At 42.1% G+C, this 16,781-nt stretch overlaps 2 protein-coding genes across 3 annotated transcripts; one reads left to right on the top strand and one right to left on the bottom strand.

The window, feature by feature from the left end:
• Nucleotides 1-4,138: 4,138 nt before the first annotated feature.
• LSM3 (LSM3 homolog, U6 small nuclear RNA and mRNA degradation associated) lies at nucleotides 4,139-7,152 on the bottom strand. The gene is made up of 4 exons (XM_058845450.1): nucleotides 7,037-7,152; nucleotides 6,021-6,131; nucleotides 4,839-4,934; nucleotides 4,139-4,543 (listed from the first exon to the last, which is right to left on the bottom strand). Exons 1-4 carry the CDS (start codon nucleotides 7,055-7,057, stop codon nucleotides 4,463-4,465), a joined length of 309 nt encoding a protein of 102 aa, XP_058701433.1. The 5' UTR covers nucleotides 7,058-7,152; the 3' UTR covers nucleotides 4,139-4,462.
• Nucleotides 7,128-16,551, top strand: XPC (XPC complex subunit, DNA damage recognition and repair factor). Of its 2 annotated transcripts, XR_009278316.1 has the most exons (17): nucleotides 7,129-7,262; nucleotides 7,850-8,048; nucleotides 8,235-8,359; nucleotides 8,635-8,758; nucleotides 9,248-9,332; nucleotides 9,816-9,973; nucleotides 10,173-10,293; nucleotides 10,474-10,563; nucleotides 10,982-11,914; nucleotides 12,387-12,547; nucleotides 12,797-12,878; nucleotides 13,324-13,458; nucleotides 13,952-14,121; nucleotides 14,335-14,428; nucleotides 14,630-14,719; nucleotides 15,283-15,544; nucleotides 16,125-16,551. XR_009278316.1 is itself a non-coding variant. In XM_058845425.1 (16 exons), the coding sequence occupies exons 1-16, from the start codon at nucleotides 7,154-7,156 to the stop codon at nucleotides 15,490-15,492; spliced, it is 2,886 nt and encodes a 961-aa protein (XP_058701408.1). In that variant the 5' UTR covers nucleotides 7,128-7,153; the 3' UTR covers nucleotides 15,493-15,998. The 2 variants fall into 2 exon arrangements, 1 of the variants encoding a protein (XP_058701408.1); XM_058845425.1 differs by lacking the exon at nucleotides 16,125-16,551 and having other exon boundaries at nucleotides 7,128-7,262; nucleotides 15,283-15,998.
• The last annotated feature ends 230 nt before the right edge of the window (nucleotides 16,552-16,781 follow it).

Raw genomic sequence — 16,781 nt, 5'->3', positions numbered from 1 at the left:
CAAATGCAAATTTCCTGCAGCAGAAGTGCCACAACTGTGAGTTCTGTTAAGTAGCAATTAAACTATGAATCACATCACAAACTGTGCTATTGATAGCAAAGGCTTTTGCAGCCTCCCTTACCCACAAAGATGGTAACTTTTCTGTGCCATAGCTGAGTGCTGTGAGAAAGGAACTGTAACTTGCCTGCAGCACTAAGGTTTCCTTTAGAGGCTAAAATTGATCCACTATTGCGGAAGAGTTTAGGAAACTCAGGCTTCGACTTGTCAGTTTAAATCCCCTGGTAAAGGCTCCTTGCTCAAATCGCCCAGAAACAGGCTAGAGGAGTACATCATCTGCTGCAGGTACTGACATTGGCTTTGGGTGACATGAACCAACAGACTGAGACCCAAGAGCACCACATTTAGCCAGCCCAGGTGTGTAAAACATAAGTCCTTATCAGAAAATTAATTAAACAACTGGTTCTAAAAATGTAAAGCAATTTTCATTGCTAAAGCCAAAGAGAAAGTCAAAAAATATGCCTACATTTGAATATCCTGATGCCTTCCATGTGCGCCTTGAGGAAGCAAATATCCATGCTTACCATGTGCCACCCAGAGGAAAACTTTGCTAAAACCCCTCTTTGTGATCAGCCATTACCCAGCTCTTCCTGAGGTTTGTGCAGTGCTTTCTGCAACAGCCTGTCCACCCAGACAGTGAGCACGCCTGCCTTGTCCCCTGCTGGTGCAGGCAATCACATCATAAACTGATCAAATGCCATTGTACAACTCAATAGGCTTTTTGGACTTGGTTTCCAAAATTTGGGAGTGGGCCTTTCTTCCATTCAAACTAATTTGGGCAACAATGAAAAAATTCACTCATGCACAGGGTTTCTGACTACATCTTTTTCCGTCAGTGGTTCTTGCTTTCCGCTCCAACCCACATCATCTATTCTCTTCCTTCCACCCATTCTTCCCCCCAAAAAGGCTGGCTTGGACACTGTGCTTCAGTTTTCTGAAGAACTTTCTATTTTTCTTTCCCATTCTTTTTGTTTAACATATGAAAAGAGCTTCCTGTTTAGAAACATGGGAGTCCTACACCCTCAGTAATGATGTATTCAGCCCATCAATGATCTTGGCATGAATGCTTTAAAACCTTAATAAGTCTGATAGAATTTTTTGTACATGTCACCATCATCATCAGTTCAAAAAACAATGCACAGCATTTGTCATCTTGTACTGTATCAGCTCCCCTCCCAGTCCTATGGTTCTAGTAAGGAAAATCTAGCAAGAAGGCTTAAAAGTTTCCTTCTCTTAAGTATTTCAAACTATAGATTTCCAATGAAATCTACAGAACAGAAACAAAAACACCAAGAGGAGAAAGTGCTGTTGCAGAACTCCCAACATGATCAATACTGTCCTGCTTTTCCAGCCCTGAATCCCTGCAGCAGCTTGCCAATGCTCACACTGCTCAAGGCTTACTATAACTGTAATGGCCAAATCCTGGGCTTGTCCTGTGCTAGGGAATAGGAATAAAATATGCAATGTAATCCCTGTTAAACTTAAAAAAAAACCCAAACTAAACACATCTTCCCCCCAAGCCCTACATGGCCTACAACAAAATTGTATCTTGTTCAAATATGTAGGATGGATTCAAAACCTGTTTATATGGGTCCAAAAAAACCGGCAACAGCATCAGTGACTTGAAATAAACTCAAATATTTATAATTTCAGGAGTTTAATGTACAGAAACACCTAAGTGCAGGCTGTTCCCCTCTGCTGAATTTGAACTGCAGTGAAGTTCTCTGGTGAAGGTAATGGACAGCACTCGAATCAGTGGGTGCAGCAGCAACCTTGTGAACCAACACAACAAGGGCTGTTCTTCTCCAAGCAGGGCGCAGCAGCACAGTAGTCAACCTCGATTCATTCTATATGGTGCAATTCTTCAGATTATTCTCTGAGAAAAGCTGCCAGCCTGAAGCCTGGGCATCTTAACCTCTGACAAAGCAAGGCACAAACACTGCTTTACTTTAACTCTTGTGGGGACTTGCTCTGTGCCCACATAAACATCAAAACATATTTTGATTTTTACTTGTGTGCAAGCAGCAGTTAATTTAAAACTGTCGGCAAGTGCCATCCTAATTAAAAACAAATGACTAATTGTACAAGCACAGGGCCTGTTGACACAGGCTACATACATCAAAGCCAACAAAGCTTGAATTTGAGGAAAAGCAGCACCATCTAGTGCCCTTCAGGAGTCAGATCAAAAAATCAATTGCACAAGCCCACACAGAAATTTCAAGATAGCAAACACCCACAAAGACAGGACATCAGAAGTTTAACTCTATCAGCACTTCTGATAAAGGGGATTGCATAGTAATAGTTGTGTTAAAAAAGAGCTCCTGAGAATGAGATGTTTTCAGGCAGAACAGAAATTCTTTAAAGACAAACTAAGAAATTATTCTGCCATCTATAAAAAAGATGCAGTTGAAAGTCTAAAACTTACCAGAAGACTACTACTGTCTATAAAAAGCTACTAGAACTAAAATTCCTCAAGCTTCAAGAAGTTCAATATTATTAAAAGTTCTAGGAGACTGAAAGCATAAGACAATATGAAACCACATTTGACAAACCTTGAGAAAATACATGAGGAAAATTAACTTTTTCAAACTCATCAGGAACAGAAATCTAGACAAATGGTTAAATATATGATCAAAAAATAGAAAAAACAGTATGAAAGAAATCAGACTGCAAAAAAACTTTTCAAATGTTTTGGGGTTTGGTTTATTTGGGATTATTTTTTTTATTTGGGGGGTCTGTCGTTTGGGTTTTTTGGGGAGTTTATTTAGGGTGATATTCTTGTTGTTTGTTTTGTTGAGGGGGTTTTGGTTGTTTGGGAGGGATGTTTGCTTTTTCTTGTTTTTCTTTTTTAATCCACATTCATCATGGGGAGGCTTAGACCGGCTCCCACTCGACAGCTCATTCCAAATCAGAGGATCAAGGATGATACTGGCCATTTCAGAGACACAAAACAGTATCAGATCTTTATAATTAGACAGTAAATACCCAAGAAAACAATTAGACAATAACTGAGCTACTATAATCTCTCACTTAAAAAGAAGCAGGTGAGAAATGAGACAATTTTTAATGAGTTTTCCAAGGATTTATGTAGGTGAACTGACCTCTTCCCACTGTGTCAATACCCTGTGATAGAAAAATGCTGTAGATAAAGATATATGTGTTATATTGGAAAATATGGCTCATCCATTATCATTCTCAGTCTACAAGTGTTACTAGCAGATATGAATTCAAAAATTTTTCATGGTAGAAATTCCTGATTTGCCAAAATCCAAGTACAATTAGGAATGGAGAAAAATAAATGATTGGCAGACCTTGCATTCCTCACCACTGTCTCAAGCTATGGACTGTTATGAAAATTTTTAAGTGTAGGAAAAGGTGCCAAAGCAAGCTGCTTTTGCTAACCCTACAGAGAACCTAGATAATTGTCAAAAGTCAAGCTTTACAGGAAGTGCAGACCTACATCTCTCATATGACTCTAAAATATAATTATAGCAGAAGTGTCTTTTTTCACATAAGAAGGAAAGTAAAATGCAAACAAGGTGGGCATGAGAAAGTATGTATTAAAAAAGCTTTGTTCAGGTTCTAGTGCACCTTCACTACAGATAATTTATAAGCATCTTAAGGCATCCAGCAGAATTTAATGTATTCAAGAACTGAAACATGCTACAAACAGCAGTAAATGAATGCAGCAGGCAATTCAACAGCATGTGAGCAACAATCTCAGCCTGTACTTACAGCCTTGCAAACCCTGTGTTAACAAAGCCAATGAAACAATGAAAATATCTGAAAATATTGCACAGAAGCCCATCTTCTTTATCTTAGGTGGAAGATTCATATAAACATCATTTCCCTACAATGAGGATATGCATCACAAATTTGAACACAGAGCCATAAGTTACAGCACCATTGATTAACATAGTGTTGTCCCCAATAATCTGCAACACCTGCATGTTAGTAAGGACAGAAGTTAAAATAACACACTAAAGATCCTGCTTTCTCTGACAGCAAGGCTGATACTATAACTTCATAAAGCACTAGCTCTATGGAAGAGCCCTCAACATAAAAAACATGACAAGTCAAATCTCAAAGACAAACCAAAGTTTATTTAAAACAAAAATAAGACAGTGCTACTGCCAAGATAGAAAAGTTCAGGATTATTTTACTGAATGTGACAAGGCAGCCAATTTACAGCAGTTTACATTAATTCTGAGATCAGGTTGGGTTTTACACTGCTTCAATTGACTACATGTACTTTCTGCAGGACAAACTGGTTCCCCTTCCCTTTTCAAAAGAACTGACAAAAATATCCTATAAAAAACATATACAGAATTTTCAGACATGATTGAAACATGAACCACTGTCCAAAAGTCTGGAACTTTCCAAGAAGGTTAAGTCCTTTGTTGCTTCAACCAACCCTCAAGGGGGGAGCTACAAGCACAACGCCATCCCCTCTGACAAAGAGCATCGGAATATTCCTTTTGGTAGACTGTGAAGAAGGAAAGAAAAGTTCACATTTACAAAACATTGACTTCAATCATAAAAACACACTTGAAACAACTCCAACAAACAATATTCTGGCATGCTGAAGAGATCAATACAACTAACACCAAATCTCTAGATATCCTGTGTACTTTCATAACGATTTGTCCAAATCCTGTTAGAGCTTGGTTCAAAAAACAGTCAGCAATAAAGCAATAAACTACTTGAACAATATAACACAGTGTAGTTCTAGATAAAAAAAATATCTGTGATGATAAATTAACTCTCTTTTTAGTCCTTACTTTATAAATCTCTTCATAGGTTTCTTCATCAATCTCTATTGTAGTCACAGTTTCTTCCACATCACCCAAAATCATATTTAAGTGCTGGTCATATGCCTGTAGGAATCAAGTTTAGTTAATTATGTTTTCCAAAATTCAAACATGAGTTTATTAAAATGAGAATTTTTAGCAAGACTTTCAGACATAAATAGTTTGGTCTAATTTTGACCAAAATGAAGCACTATCAGTTATAGCTACAACTCAAGACAAACAAACAAATGAGATCTCTGCAGCAGGAAAAAGAAGGCACGACATTTACATCAAACACTTGCAGGAAATAGGTCTGAAGAATTTTGTGAGAGCACTTACAAGACCTCAGAGACAGACACACTTTGTTAACATTAACCCAGCTACACATACTGCTGCCAGTCCAGCCTCCCCGAATTGACTGCCTGGGGGCAACTTAAAGGATATGAAAGCTGCTTCTCATACACTGCTACAAAACCTTAAACACATGTTCCAAAAACCTTACAAAAGCATGATGCAAACTGCGTGTGTCCCTCGTGGAGCTCTCATTATCTCTGGGTTTCCAAAGGAGTTGAGGCCCAGTTAACTCACAGGGCAACTGGTTCTCTTCCCCAGCAGAGCACAGCACTCAGGGAGGCTGGCTGACTTAATAGAAAGCAAAAATCTGAGAATCCAGCTGAGTACATATCCCATCATACCTCCCAGGGTGTGCCTTAAAGGATTTTTGTTTGATAATGATGACCTCAGTCTAGAAGCAACCTTAGGGTACATCATAGGAAAAGGCCTGCAATATTATTGCTTATTTGACAGACAGAGAAATGGAAGCCAAAAGCAGTGAAATTACTTGCCTGGTATCATTCAGGAGACAAGCAAATCAAAATACATCTCTTGACTTTTTAGGGAAGCAGTTAATAGCTGACAAAGTACTGAGGAAATGAGATTTTTTTCCACCAAGCACATTATCGTTCTGGTAACCAAGACAATTCTTAACCTACTTTCTCCAACCACTTCTGCACTTTCAACCACGAAATGCAATTACTCGTGTTTTAAAATTAATTTTTTTAACAACCAGTGGAGTATTACAGGTAAACTTGTTTAACACATTGTTGTACATAAAGAAAGACTGCCCAGTGCTTACCTGAATGAGCATGACAATGTTCTGAAAGTTTTACTTACATGTAATCTGCCTCTAAGCTCTCTGTCATTTCTCATTTTGACATAGATTCGCTCATCTAGACTGAGTCTGATGAGATCAAGTGGCTCCTCTACAGTATTTGTTGTTTGTTGCTAAAAAAACCCAAAATAAACACATTATTTGTACAGAAGAAGTCTTTGCACTTTTCCATTCCTTAATGTTTGCAAGGCACAGGAAACAAACGAGAAAAAACACGGATGCAAATACTTCAAATCATTCCTTCACATCCTGGTGAACCCAAGCACTGCTCATTTACCACTCCACTGATACTCACCAGCCCTAAGCAACGTGAGTCAAAAGATTTTAGTTTAGTCCGCAGCAAATCATTCTTCACACAGGGGGATTGGAACTGGCTGATCTTTAGGGTCCGGTCCCTTTTAACACAAACCATCCTCTAACTGTGCGAGCTGTTTTTCTTAGGGGCAGCCGGGGCTCATAGCGCAGCAGAGAGCGCACACTGCGGGAGCCAGCAGCACCCCTGTGCCGCGGCAGGGTGAGGGCCGAGCCCGGCTGGCACCGGGGCCAGCACCGGGCGCTACCGAGCACCCACTGCCCCGCACCCTCACGGCTCCCGAGCCCCTGCAGCCGCCAGGCCGGGCCCCGAGGCCGGCGTGAAACCTCAACACAGCCCGGCCTAAGGCTCCTTTCTGTGAGAAAGGCACACTTCGAGGACAGCAACTAAAAAAGCGTAAAGACCTCCGTGCACATCCCACATCTTCCGTATCTCATATATTTCCGTTCTAGCTACCCCTTTCCTTCAGAGCCGAGAGCATTGCCCTCAGCAGCCTTCCCCGCCTTTCCCTCCTCCGGCAGTGCTCGCTCAGAGGGCCCGCAGCGCGCCCTGCCCGCGTCCCGACAGCGCCACAAACGCCGAGGCCGAGCGGGGATTTCACCTCGCACGGAAAGCGCTGCCGGCCCAGCCGCGCAGCCCAGAGCCGCCTCCCGGGGCAGCCGCTGAAGGAGCCCAGAGCTGCTGAAGGAGCCCAGAGCCGCTCACCTGGTCCACCTCATCCGCCATCTTTCAAACCGCCTCCCGCGCCCGCCCGCGAGACTTTATAGCCCCGCCCCTTCCCCGCGCGGGGCCGGCCCGGGACCGGCCCCCCCCGGCAGCGCCATGGCCCGAAAGCGCCGAGCATCGCCCCGGCCCGCGGACGCCAAAAAGAGGCGCTCTGGGGGGCTGCGAAAGCAGGAGCAGGAGCAGGAGCAGGAGCCGGAGGAGCAGGGTGAGTGCGGCAGGGAGGCGGTAGCGGGCCGGAGCTGCGCCACCGCCGCGGCTCGGGCCGCTCCAGGCCGCGGGGTCGGAGGGCAGCGCCCTCGGGAAGGGCGGCCAGGCCGGGCTGGAGCGCGGCTGCTGTCGGCTGCTATCGGCTGTGTTATCGGCGCTGGGATCCGTGCCCTGGGTCCCGGGCGTTAAACCCGTCCGTGACACAGGCCCCAAGGCTGGGCGAGCCCGTGAAGGGCTGTTCGTTGTTTCACCTCGGCCGCTCTCCAGAGCAGCGTCTCCTGGTCATAAGTTGTTGTGAGTGGCAAGCACGATGCTTGGTTTTCCACCGATTCCATCGGTAGGGCTATAGGAATCTTTAGGTACTTCTTGTGAGTTACATAAGCATTCTCCTCAACAAGTCTCACTGTTCAAATCCTGCCTGTTTATAAACAAACAATGACATGCTCAGCATGGTGAGTGCTCACACCACTCACACTACTTTCTGTAGCTGCCGCTCATGAAGTCCATGGAGATGTTGTTTCAGGTTGCCATGGAGATGAAACTCTATCCTCTAACATTAATCTTAATTTCTTTTGTCACATGCAGATGATTTTGAAGAGAAAAAGCCCTGTATAAAAAAGAACTCGAAAGCTCCAGCTAGGAAAAAAAAAGATTGTGATACTGAAGTTTCCAACTCTGCAAAAACTTCCAAACCTTCAAAACGAGAAGAGGCAAAATCACAAATAAAAGAAAGTAAAAGGAATGCAAGAAATAAAGAGCATTGTATCAAAGAGGAAACATGCAGGTGAATTTATAATTCAAGTCTATAGGATGTTTTTCTTCATCTTAATTTCTGTGGTTTGATCGTCAAATACTTAATCTGTTGTTACTGATGTAGAGGTCATGCTTGATTTATTTCCCTATTTTTAGTCTTTGATAAACAAGCACCTACATTTCCTGATGCTAACACTGTTTTGGTGATTTTTAACAGTGACTCACTGAAGCATCCTCAGAAGGAGATTAAGTTAAAGACAGAATCTCCTGTTAAAAAAGAGATGGATGAAGACAATGCTGATGATGATGATGAAAGTGAAGATGAATGGGAGGATGTGGAAGGTAGAAATTTCATATTTTTTCATACTAAGCACTTTTTAGGAGCTTGTATATCACAATGATTCCTCAAGAGCAGCAGACCAGCATCCCACAGTTATTTGAAATAACTTAGCACACACAGTGTTATGGAAGATCCAGGAGCTGGTAGGTACTGGATGTGTTCTGTTTAAAGGTTGTTTTAACACTTAAGACGGAAAATGTAGATTCTTATCCCATCATAAGTCCTCCTTGGGAATCTATTCCATGTTTACTTATAATTTGGAATTCTATTTGTACAGAACTTCAGGAACCTGCTACAGGTAAGTTAGAAGAAGCTGCTGTTCTTCCATCAGTGGGTCTGCCAAGCAATCCTGTTGAGATAGAGATTGAAACCCCAGAGCAAGTGAAGAAAAGAGAGAGGAGGTAAGAACAAGGAGGTGGTAGAGGGCTGTTGAAGGCTGAACTTAAAAATATCCAAAGTTTTGACTGTCACTGACGTGTTGAGTTCAGGGTGAAAATCTCCACTTTTTCATTGAGTTGGGTGATGCAGGGTTGTAGGATGAAGAACAGTTATATATACTGACAATTCTACCAAAAATCCTCAGTGTAAGCTAGCAGGAATGGAGGAGGCTTTTCAGCTTCCTTGAAAATCAAGTGTGTAACTTGACTGTATTTTACTGTCTCCATTTCCAGTGAAGGGACAGCAGGAGATCTCTTGAAGGAGAGCTGTGGTTGAATGGTGTTGTGTTAGTGCAAAATCTTAATGGCCTGTTCATCTAGCCTGTCACTAAACCTTTCCTTAAGAGTGCACAGTAGGATGGATTCTCTCTGTGAACTGACCCAGTTCAGGAATATAGAAAGGCAGGGCCACAGAAATGCCACAACATCTATTTCTTTTGTAATCTTCTGCAGAGAAAAAAGAAAAGCTGAATTTGAGATGTACCTTCGGAGAATGATGAAACGTTTCAGCAAGGAGGTTCGTGAGGACACACATAAGGTATTTGTCACAGAGAGCCATGGAAGAGAAGAAATTGAGCATAAAGGTGTCTGAACTGATTTGTAATCAAAAGAAGCTAATTTTTATCAAATATCATGGGGCCACGGCTAGAAGTGAAAAGATAGAGGCTGTAGACCTGACAGATACTTGTAAAGGTTACTCCTCAACTGTGAATTGGAAAAACCAGTGCCTGTGTTAGTAAAATTGTAACTCAATACATACGTGAGTAAGATGTATATTTCTCTGTGGAGGGATATCTTCTCATTCTGTCAGGATTAAACTGCCACTTTTGTAGAACAGGAAACACTTGGAAAGACTTCAGTGCTTTACTGTCTTCTGAAGACAGCACTGTGAATGCTTGGGAGGCTTCATTGTCACCTCTCTGTTAAAAGGGATGGTGAAGTATTCCTTGTCTTTACCATGGACAGTAGCTCCAATGAGGAAAATCTCTTGTGAACTCACTTTTAAACTTTTCTCTCTCAGGTTCACTTGCTGTGTTTATTAGCAAATGGCTTCTATAGGAACAGGATCTGCAGCCAGCCAGATCTCCTCGCCATCGGTCTGTCCATTGTCCCCACCCGCTTCACCCAAGTGCCCGCAGGCCAAGTGGGCCTTGTCTACCTTTCCAACTTGGTGAAATGGTAAAACTCTCTTCTGATCATGCTGTCACATAGAATGTAGAGCTAGGGTTCAGGGAGAGGGCTAACTGTAATTAGCAATTTTAAATTTTATGTACAAGGGTGAGAAAGGCTGTCCTTTTTAGAGAAGGAGAGGGTGAACTCAGAAGTTTAAGAATACAGTCACAAACACTGTATAATAAGCAGGTGTTTTGTATTTCAGGTTTGTTGGAACCTTCACTGTCAATGATGAACTTTACACTGAAAAGGGAGAGCCCCTTCAGTCAACACTAGAGAGGAGGTTTGCCATCTATGCTGCACAGGATGATGAGGAGCTTGTTCATGTAAGAGACTGGGAAGTGCAGGGTTGGTGAATTTGTATGTTGTGTGTCAGGTCATAGACAAAGTGGTGGGAGGGGTGGATTTGGAGAAAGCAGACTGGTGGTTCTGTAGCTATTTATTTTCATGTATTTTTATCTCAAGACCTCCTGTGATTAAGTCACTCAATTTAAACTGTTTTGCAGATATTCTTAATTATTCTGCGAGCATTACAGCTGCTGTGTCGCCTCGTACTGTCTTTTCAGCCTATTCCTCTCAAGGAAACAAGACCAAAGGTAGTTTTTGTTGTTTGTATGGAATAAGGAATAGGTCACTGATTTAGTAGGATTAAAAAAACTTTCTGGCTATTACAGCTTGCAGTGAATCACTTACTGCATTGAACCAGGGTCTTGTCTATATTGCAGAAAATGCACACCCTTAATTTTTAATTTTCTTCTTTTAAAAAAGCCACTAATTTCTGTGTTTCAGCAAAGATTTCTTAACATTTCAGTGGGTTTACATTTCTTTAAAACTTAGATGGCAACTTGTGCTGCATGAGTACACCTCTCTTCAGCCAGTTGCCTGAAGCTTTCGAATTAATTGACTGTGCCTGTCAACCTTTGGTCTGCATGAACCTTGGGCAGATTTCAGTCTTTTTTTTTTACCATATTCTTAGCTGTGGTGATAAAAGTGACTTGGCCTGTTTCTCTGCAGGGAAAGAGCTCATCCAAGAGACTGTCTAATAGCAGCACCTCTGAGGTGCAGGAGAGTACTGCCACAACACCCAAAGCTGCAGCAAAAAAATGCCCCTGCAAAAAAACCAAGCAGGAGGAGAAATCCTCAGAGAGCAAAGGAAACAGTGTGGAGCCAAAGAAACCCAAAACTGCCCAGACTGAAGTGACACACAAGTCAAAGCTGACTAAAGACAGCCAGGAACAGAAGGAATCAAATAATGAGACCAGTTCAGCAGAAAAAGATGTGCCGGTCAGGCCCAAGAATGACCGCCGGAGACGAGTGGCCTCCAAAGTGTGTTACAAGGAAGAGAGTGGAAGTGATGAGGGCAGTGCTTCAGACTTCGAGGTTTCAGAGGAGGAGAGTGATCTCTCTGATGAGGATTTTGAAACTGTCCCTAAAAGGCGGAGGAGCTCACAGGCCTCCCAGAATTCAAAGCTGACAACTGTAAAAAGGTCAAAAACTGAGACTTCAGAAACAATGCTATCAAAAAATTCGTATGGAGCTGAGACTAAGCCAGCAAAAAGTGCAACTTCAGCCTTGCCTCAAGCACAGAAGAAGAGAAACAAAATCATTTCTAGTGATGAGGATGATGGACAGCAGGAGGTGAGGAAAGCAATGGGCACAGACCAGTGGCTGGAGGTTTTCCTTGAGTCTGAGGACAAGTGGGTTTGTGTAGACTGTGTTCATGGCAATGTGGGTCAGCCCCAGCTGTGCTTTGCACATGCCACAAAACCGCTTTTCTACGTTGTGGGATTTGACAACGATGGGAGTGTCAGGGATGTGACACAAAGATATGATCCAGTGTGGATGACCTCAACAAGGAAGAGCCGTGTGGACCCAGAGTGGTGGGAAGAGACACTGCAGCCATACGAAAGTCCCTATGTGGAGAGAGACAAGAAGGAAGAAAATGAGGTAAATGGCAATAGGTTGTTCAGGACACAGAGTGCCAGGAGTCCCGTCCCTGGATTCTCATTCAGGCAAAAAGCATTAGAAATCTCTTTCCATGAGGAGGGAGGTTTGTATTTGAACTTGAATTGTTGGGATTGAACATGTTTTAAAGAGACTATACAGTAATAAATTTAAATAATATTAAATTTTGGAAGTTATTCAGACAAGTTTGCATAGTGGAAGTACTGCACAGCTTGTGCTGGAAACTTACTAGTGAGATTTGTGTAGTGTTTAGCATTACTTTTCTCAGAGTTTTTAAAATACATAGGTCAGGGTACACATCTAAGTACTTGCAGCAAGAATGTTTTGGTCTGTTGGCTCATCTGATAAGTTTTCGGTGTTTTTTTTCTTTGGTTCATATTATAGTCGTTCTTATTTTCTTACAAAGGGTAGTGGAAAAGTTGTGAAATTACTCTTTTCTGTATAATTCTTACAGTTTCAAGTGAAGCTTCAAGATCAGCCTCTACCAACAGCAATTGGAGAGTACAAAAACCACCCTCTCTATGCACTGAAGAGGCACCTCTTGAAATTCCAGGCCATCTATCCTGAGACAGCTGCTATCTTGGGGTACTGCAGGGGAGAGGCTGTCTACTCCAGGTGAGCTGTGCACCTATTGTCACCTGCACCTGTGATCTTTGTAACAAATTGGAGAGCTAATTTGCATGATTGTATCAGCAGTAGCCTCAGACCACATGCATAAACAGGTGAGGCATTTTGCTGCTCTGACAGCATTTGTGTATCACTAAGATAGAGCTTTCTTTATTATTCCTAATATGGTAAGTTTATTGTGGATCTGTTATGAATGACTTGAAAACTATTACATTTGCTTCTTTCTGGCCTTTTCAGAGACTGCATACACACACTGCACTCCAGGGACACTTGGCTGAAGCAAGCTCGAGTGGTGAGGGTTGGAGAAGTGCCTTACAAGGTAAGAGGGTTTGACTTCGTCCTGTGCAATTCATCTGCCCTCTAAAGCTCAAGCTCAATTGTGTTTTGGTTTTTTTCTTCTATCTTGTCAGCAGATGTAGATTTCACACTTTTTTTGCATGGTAGCTGTACTGTCCACCTGCTATGCCTATAGCTCATACATGCTGCCCAAAGTCCAGCTTTGCTTTTTTCCCACCCCAAGGGTATCTGGCAGAACAGCTCCCTTTTCACCTTCTCCAAAGGCATCCCAGTGTTTTATATGCACTGTTGGATCTCTGCCTGTTGCATACAGGTGCCATGGGTTGTCATTTACAGGCAATGGATATTGAAGCTAGGAAATAGCATCTCTGCTCTTCCAGAAACTTCTCCTTTGGTGTCCTAGGAAAACCTGAAACCACTGTCAGCTTCTTGTGATTTTTACAGGCCTGGTTGTTATATATTTGCAGATGGTAAAAGGATTTTCCAACCGGGCGAGGAAGGCGCGCCTGGCAGAGCCGGCAAACCGGGACCGGGAGGACCTGGCGCTGTTTGGCCACTGGCAGACAGAGGAGTATCAGCCTCCCATAGCAGTGGATGGAAAGGTAGCTGGAAGGCAGAGGGCTGGTGCTAAAGGAAGTGGTTTGTGTGCAGCTCTGGGCTTTATTTTTCCAGAAGTTGCATGTTTCAGACATGAGATGAGTCAGTAATATCTGAAATCATGATTAAGAGTTCAGACGTAAATGTTCACAGGAGGAAATAGTCAAAACTCTACTGAGGCCTTTCTTTCACAAATACAGGTAGTGAGTGTGGACTGCTAAAGTCAAAATTCTGTTGATCTGATCTTCCTAGCCCATGTTATGCCTTGGTAATTCTCTGCATTACAGCCTGAGAAACAAAACTTGAGCAGAGGACATAGCTAAGGGATAACCATGCAGCTAAAATCTAGGCTGGTACCTTGTCATGTGAATATTAATTGAATACTGGAGTGGAATGTAGCAGGTCAGGATGGTAGAGTCCCTGAGTTGCAGCAGGAATTTTTCACCTCTCTCCAGAAAGCAGGATTATCACCATCTCTCTTTAATCTTGCCATAACAGGTTCCTCGGAATGAATATGGGAATGTCTATCTCTTCTTGCCATCCATGTTACCTGTTGGCTGTGTGCAGCTGAAACTTCCAAACCTGAACAGAGTGGCACGGAAGTTGGATATTGACTGCGCTCAAGCCGTCACTGGATTTGATTTTCATGGTGGCTACTCACACCCAGTGTATGTAAAAGCTTTGTTGCACCTGTCAGATGTTGATGTCCTGCAGAAGCTGTGTATCTTGTGTTAAGGGGAACATGTGACCAGTTACACACTTTGATCCTTTGAGACACAGTTCTGTCACTATTCTGTAGCTTTTGGGCTGGGTCAGCAGGCATTTGCTCCCTGTTTTTTTCCTTCTCGTAGCTGACAAGAGGATTGTGTTCTCCTTCCTAGTACTGATGGGTATGTGGTCTGTGAGGAGTATAAAGAGATCCTTGTTGCTGCCTGGGAGAATGAACAAGCAGAAATAGAAAAGAAGGAGAAGGAGGTGAGAACTATTTTTGCAGCTTCCTTACTGTTATACTTAAAAAGTAAACTACATTGAAACTGGGCAGTCAAACAGGGCAGGCTCTGTAAGCAACAAGCTTTTTAGATGACAGTTCAAAAATCTTAAAACTTTTTATGTGCATAAATACATTGAAACTCACAGTAGTAAATTTTTCTCTTTGCCATTAACAATCCCCCACAGAAGCGTGAGAAAAGAGCTCTAGGGAATTGGAAGCTACTGACAAAAGGACTTCTCATTAGAGAGAGGTTGAAGCAACGCTACTCCATCAAGGTATCCTGCATTTCTATTAGTAATTTCTATTTCTGGAGGTTATTTTAACTGTAGAATAAAATTTGCAGAGTGTAGTTCCTCAAAAAGTCTTCAGCTAGTCAAAAATCTATCCCAGAAGTTCAGTGTGGTCATGTTCAGTAAAGATTTATTACTGTTTAACAAGGAATAGTTTTTTTATTTTATTCCTATTTTCTGTTTTGTCATACCCCTTCCTAGATTTCTTCCTCTAAGTCAAGCACGTAGCTAACAGGATGAGAGTTGGGGGGCACTTTTTCTTTTAGTTAGATGTTTTAGTTCTAATTTTTTTCACAAGGAAAAAAGGTGAAAAGCCTGATCTTTTTAAAACAGGTTGGTTTTATTCTTCCATTGTCAAAAATGCTTGTGTTGCAAGAATGTTTGGTGTTCAGAAATAGCAGCACTTTGGGTGGGAAGCCCAAACCAGAGCAACCAACTTCTGTAAGGTCACACAGTGTCACTGTGACCAAAGTCAAGCTCTTTTAGAAAGGGGCAGTTACAAGTGATTCTTAGAGCGACTTTCTGATTTTCACACCTTTTTTTTCCAGACTGAGCCATCAGAACCTGAGACAGAGAAAGGAGGGGGATTCTCTTCTGATGAAGAAGGAGCTCCGAGCTCAGAGAGCGCAGTGGAGAACACAGCCATTTATTGGCCCCAAAATCGCCAGCTCGAGAAACAAGAGGAGAAAATAACCAGAAAGAGCAAGCGAGAAAAGAGAGGAGAAGCAGCTCAGTTGTTCCCTTTTGAGAAATTGTGATGACAAGCTTTTCTTTGCTGTTTTCAGATGCAGGAAAATAGTCATGATAAAAGTATCCTTTACCAGTTAGGGCCTTAGGGTCTTGTTGTGCACTGGTGTTTCTGAGGTGTCAAGGACCAACCTAATTCAATATCTAGTTTCCTTTGAGATCACAGGTATTACTTAGGTGGTGTTAGATTATTCCCTTTGACCTTGGATAAACAGCAGCACCTTGCAAGATCACTTTGCTTTGTTGGGGTTTTTGCTCTGTATCACTCAGCACTAATAGTTGAGTTCCCTGAGGCATTCCTGTCCATCAGCAGTCTCTTCCCATTTTTCTCATTTTTCATTTTTCCCTGCTAGTTCTTGCTCAGAACTAAAGCATCCAGCTGCTTTTTACCTGTCTGCAGAGATATGGCCAAAGGAATGCTGATGCCTCCTTTGAGTCATAGCTTACCCAAATGAGTGGTGAGGCAGAGTTCTGGCCTGTCTGTCTCAAGGGGAAATACTGCCTTTCAGGTCTAAAAGAAACCCCCCACAATCAGAATATGGAGGAATTAATACTTTCTAAAGAATACTTGCATTTTGTGATCTAAGTTTGGCTTTTCAGCCTACTATCTTCCTTTACTCTCAGAAATCTTATGCTGTGGAAGGGAGAAGCCCTGTCCTTACTACAATTAAGGTTTAGTATGCCTTTTTAAGCAATTTACATATATATGTATTTGCTTCTGTTGCTTACCAAGATCCTGGTGTGGAGCAAGACATGTAAAACTGGCTTAATCTCACTGCTGGAGCAAAATTCACTAAAACCACAGAATTCTTGTTACCCAGTACCATAGCATTAAAAACCTGCTGAGAGAGGAATGTTAAATCTATGTAAGCTTTTCCTGCACTTTTGTAGTAGAAATACTGATCTGTCTTTGGCAGTACTATGTATCTAAATTCCACGGACACAGTCTCTTCAAAAACCAAGGGGAAAAACAATTTAGTCATTGCTGGACATTGTCACAGAGACTGAAATGTAAGAAAATGGCTTTCATGTAATTATTTTCAGAAAAAAAATCTATTTTTGTACTGTATTTGTAGATCAAAATAAAGTTTGAAAAAAAGAAGATGCTGTCTGTTTTGGAATGCACAGGTAACCCTCAGTATCCTTAAAATACAAGAGGCTGTAGCAGTCAGCTTGAATCATATTTTTCAAATAATCTTAGTGGGGCAAGGAAGTGACTGACTTCTTTGGTCAGTAATGGGGAGTAAACCCATGGCAGGCTGGCAGCAGTACACAGATCAGAGAACAGCTTCCCAAAACA

The sequence above is a fragment of the Poecile atricapillus genome, chromosome 9, assembly GCF_030490865.1.
Source record: "Poecile atricapillus isolate bPoeAtr1 chromosome 9, bPoeAtr1.hap1, whole genome shotgun sequence".
Classification (NCBI taxonomy): Eukaryota; Metazoa; Chordata; class Aves; order Passeriformes; family Paridae; genus Poecile; species Poecile atricapillus.
The sequence above is the reverse complement of the archived record's forward strand: the minus strand, read 5'-3'. Positions and strand labels throughout refer to the sequence as shown.

Bases quoted from the DNA above. Each gene is read 5' to 3' on its own strand.
- XPC (XM_058845425.1), top strand. From the start codon at position 7,154: ATGGCCCGAAAGCGCCGAGCATCGCCCCGGCCCGCGGACGCCAAAAAG. The intron at 8,360-8,634 runs GTAGAAATTTCA...CTATTTGTACAG, and splicing joins TGAATGGGAGGATGTGGAAG to AACTTCAGGAACCTGCTACA. The intron at 14,122-14,334 runs GTATGTAAAAGC...TCTCCTTCCTAG, and splicing joins GGTGGCTACTCACACCCAGT to TACTGATGGGTATGTGGTCT.
- LSM3 (XM_058845450.1), bottom strand. From the start codon at position 7,057: ATGGCGGATGAGGTGGACCAG. The intron at 6,132-7,036 runs GTGAGCGGCTCT...GGGTTTTTTTAG, and splicing joins TGGCGGATGAGGTGGACCAG to CAACAAACAACAAATACTGT. The intron at 4,544-4,838 runs GTAAGGACTAAA...CCTTCTTCACAG, and splicing joins CCTATGAAGAGATTTATAAA to TCTACCAAAAGGAATATTCC.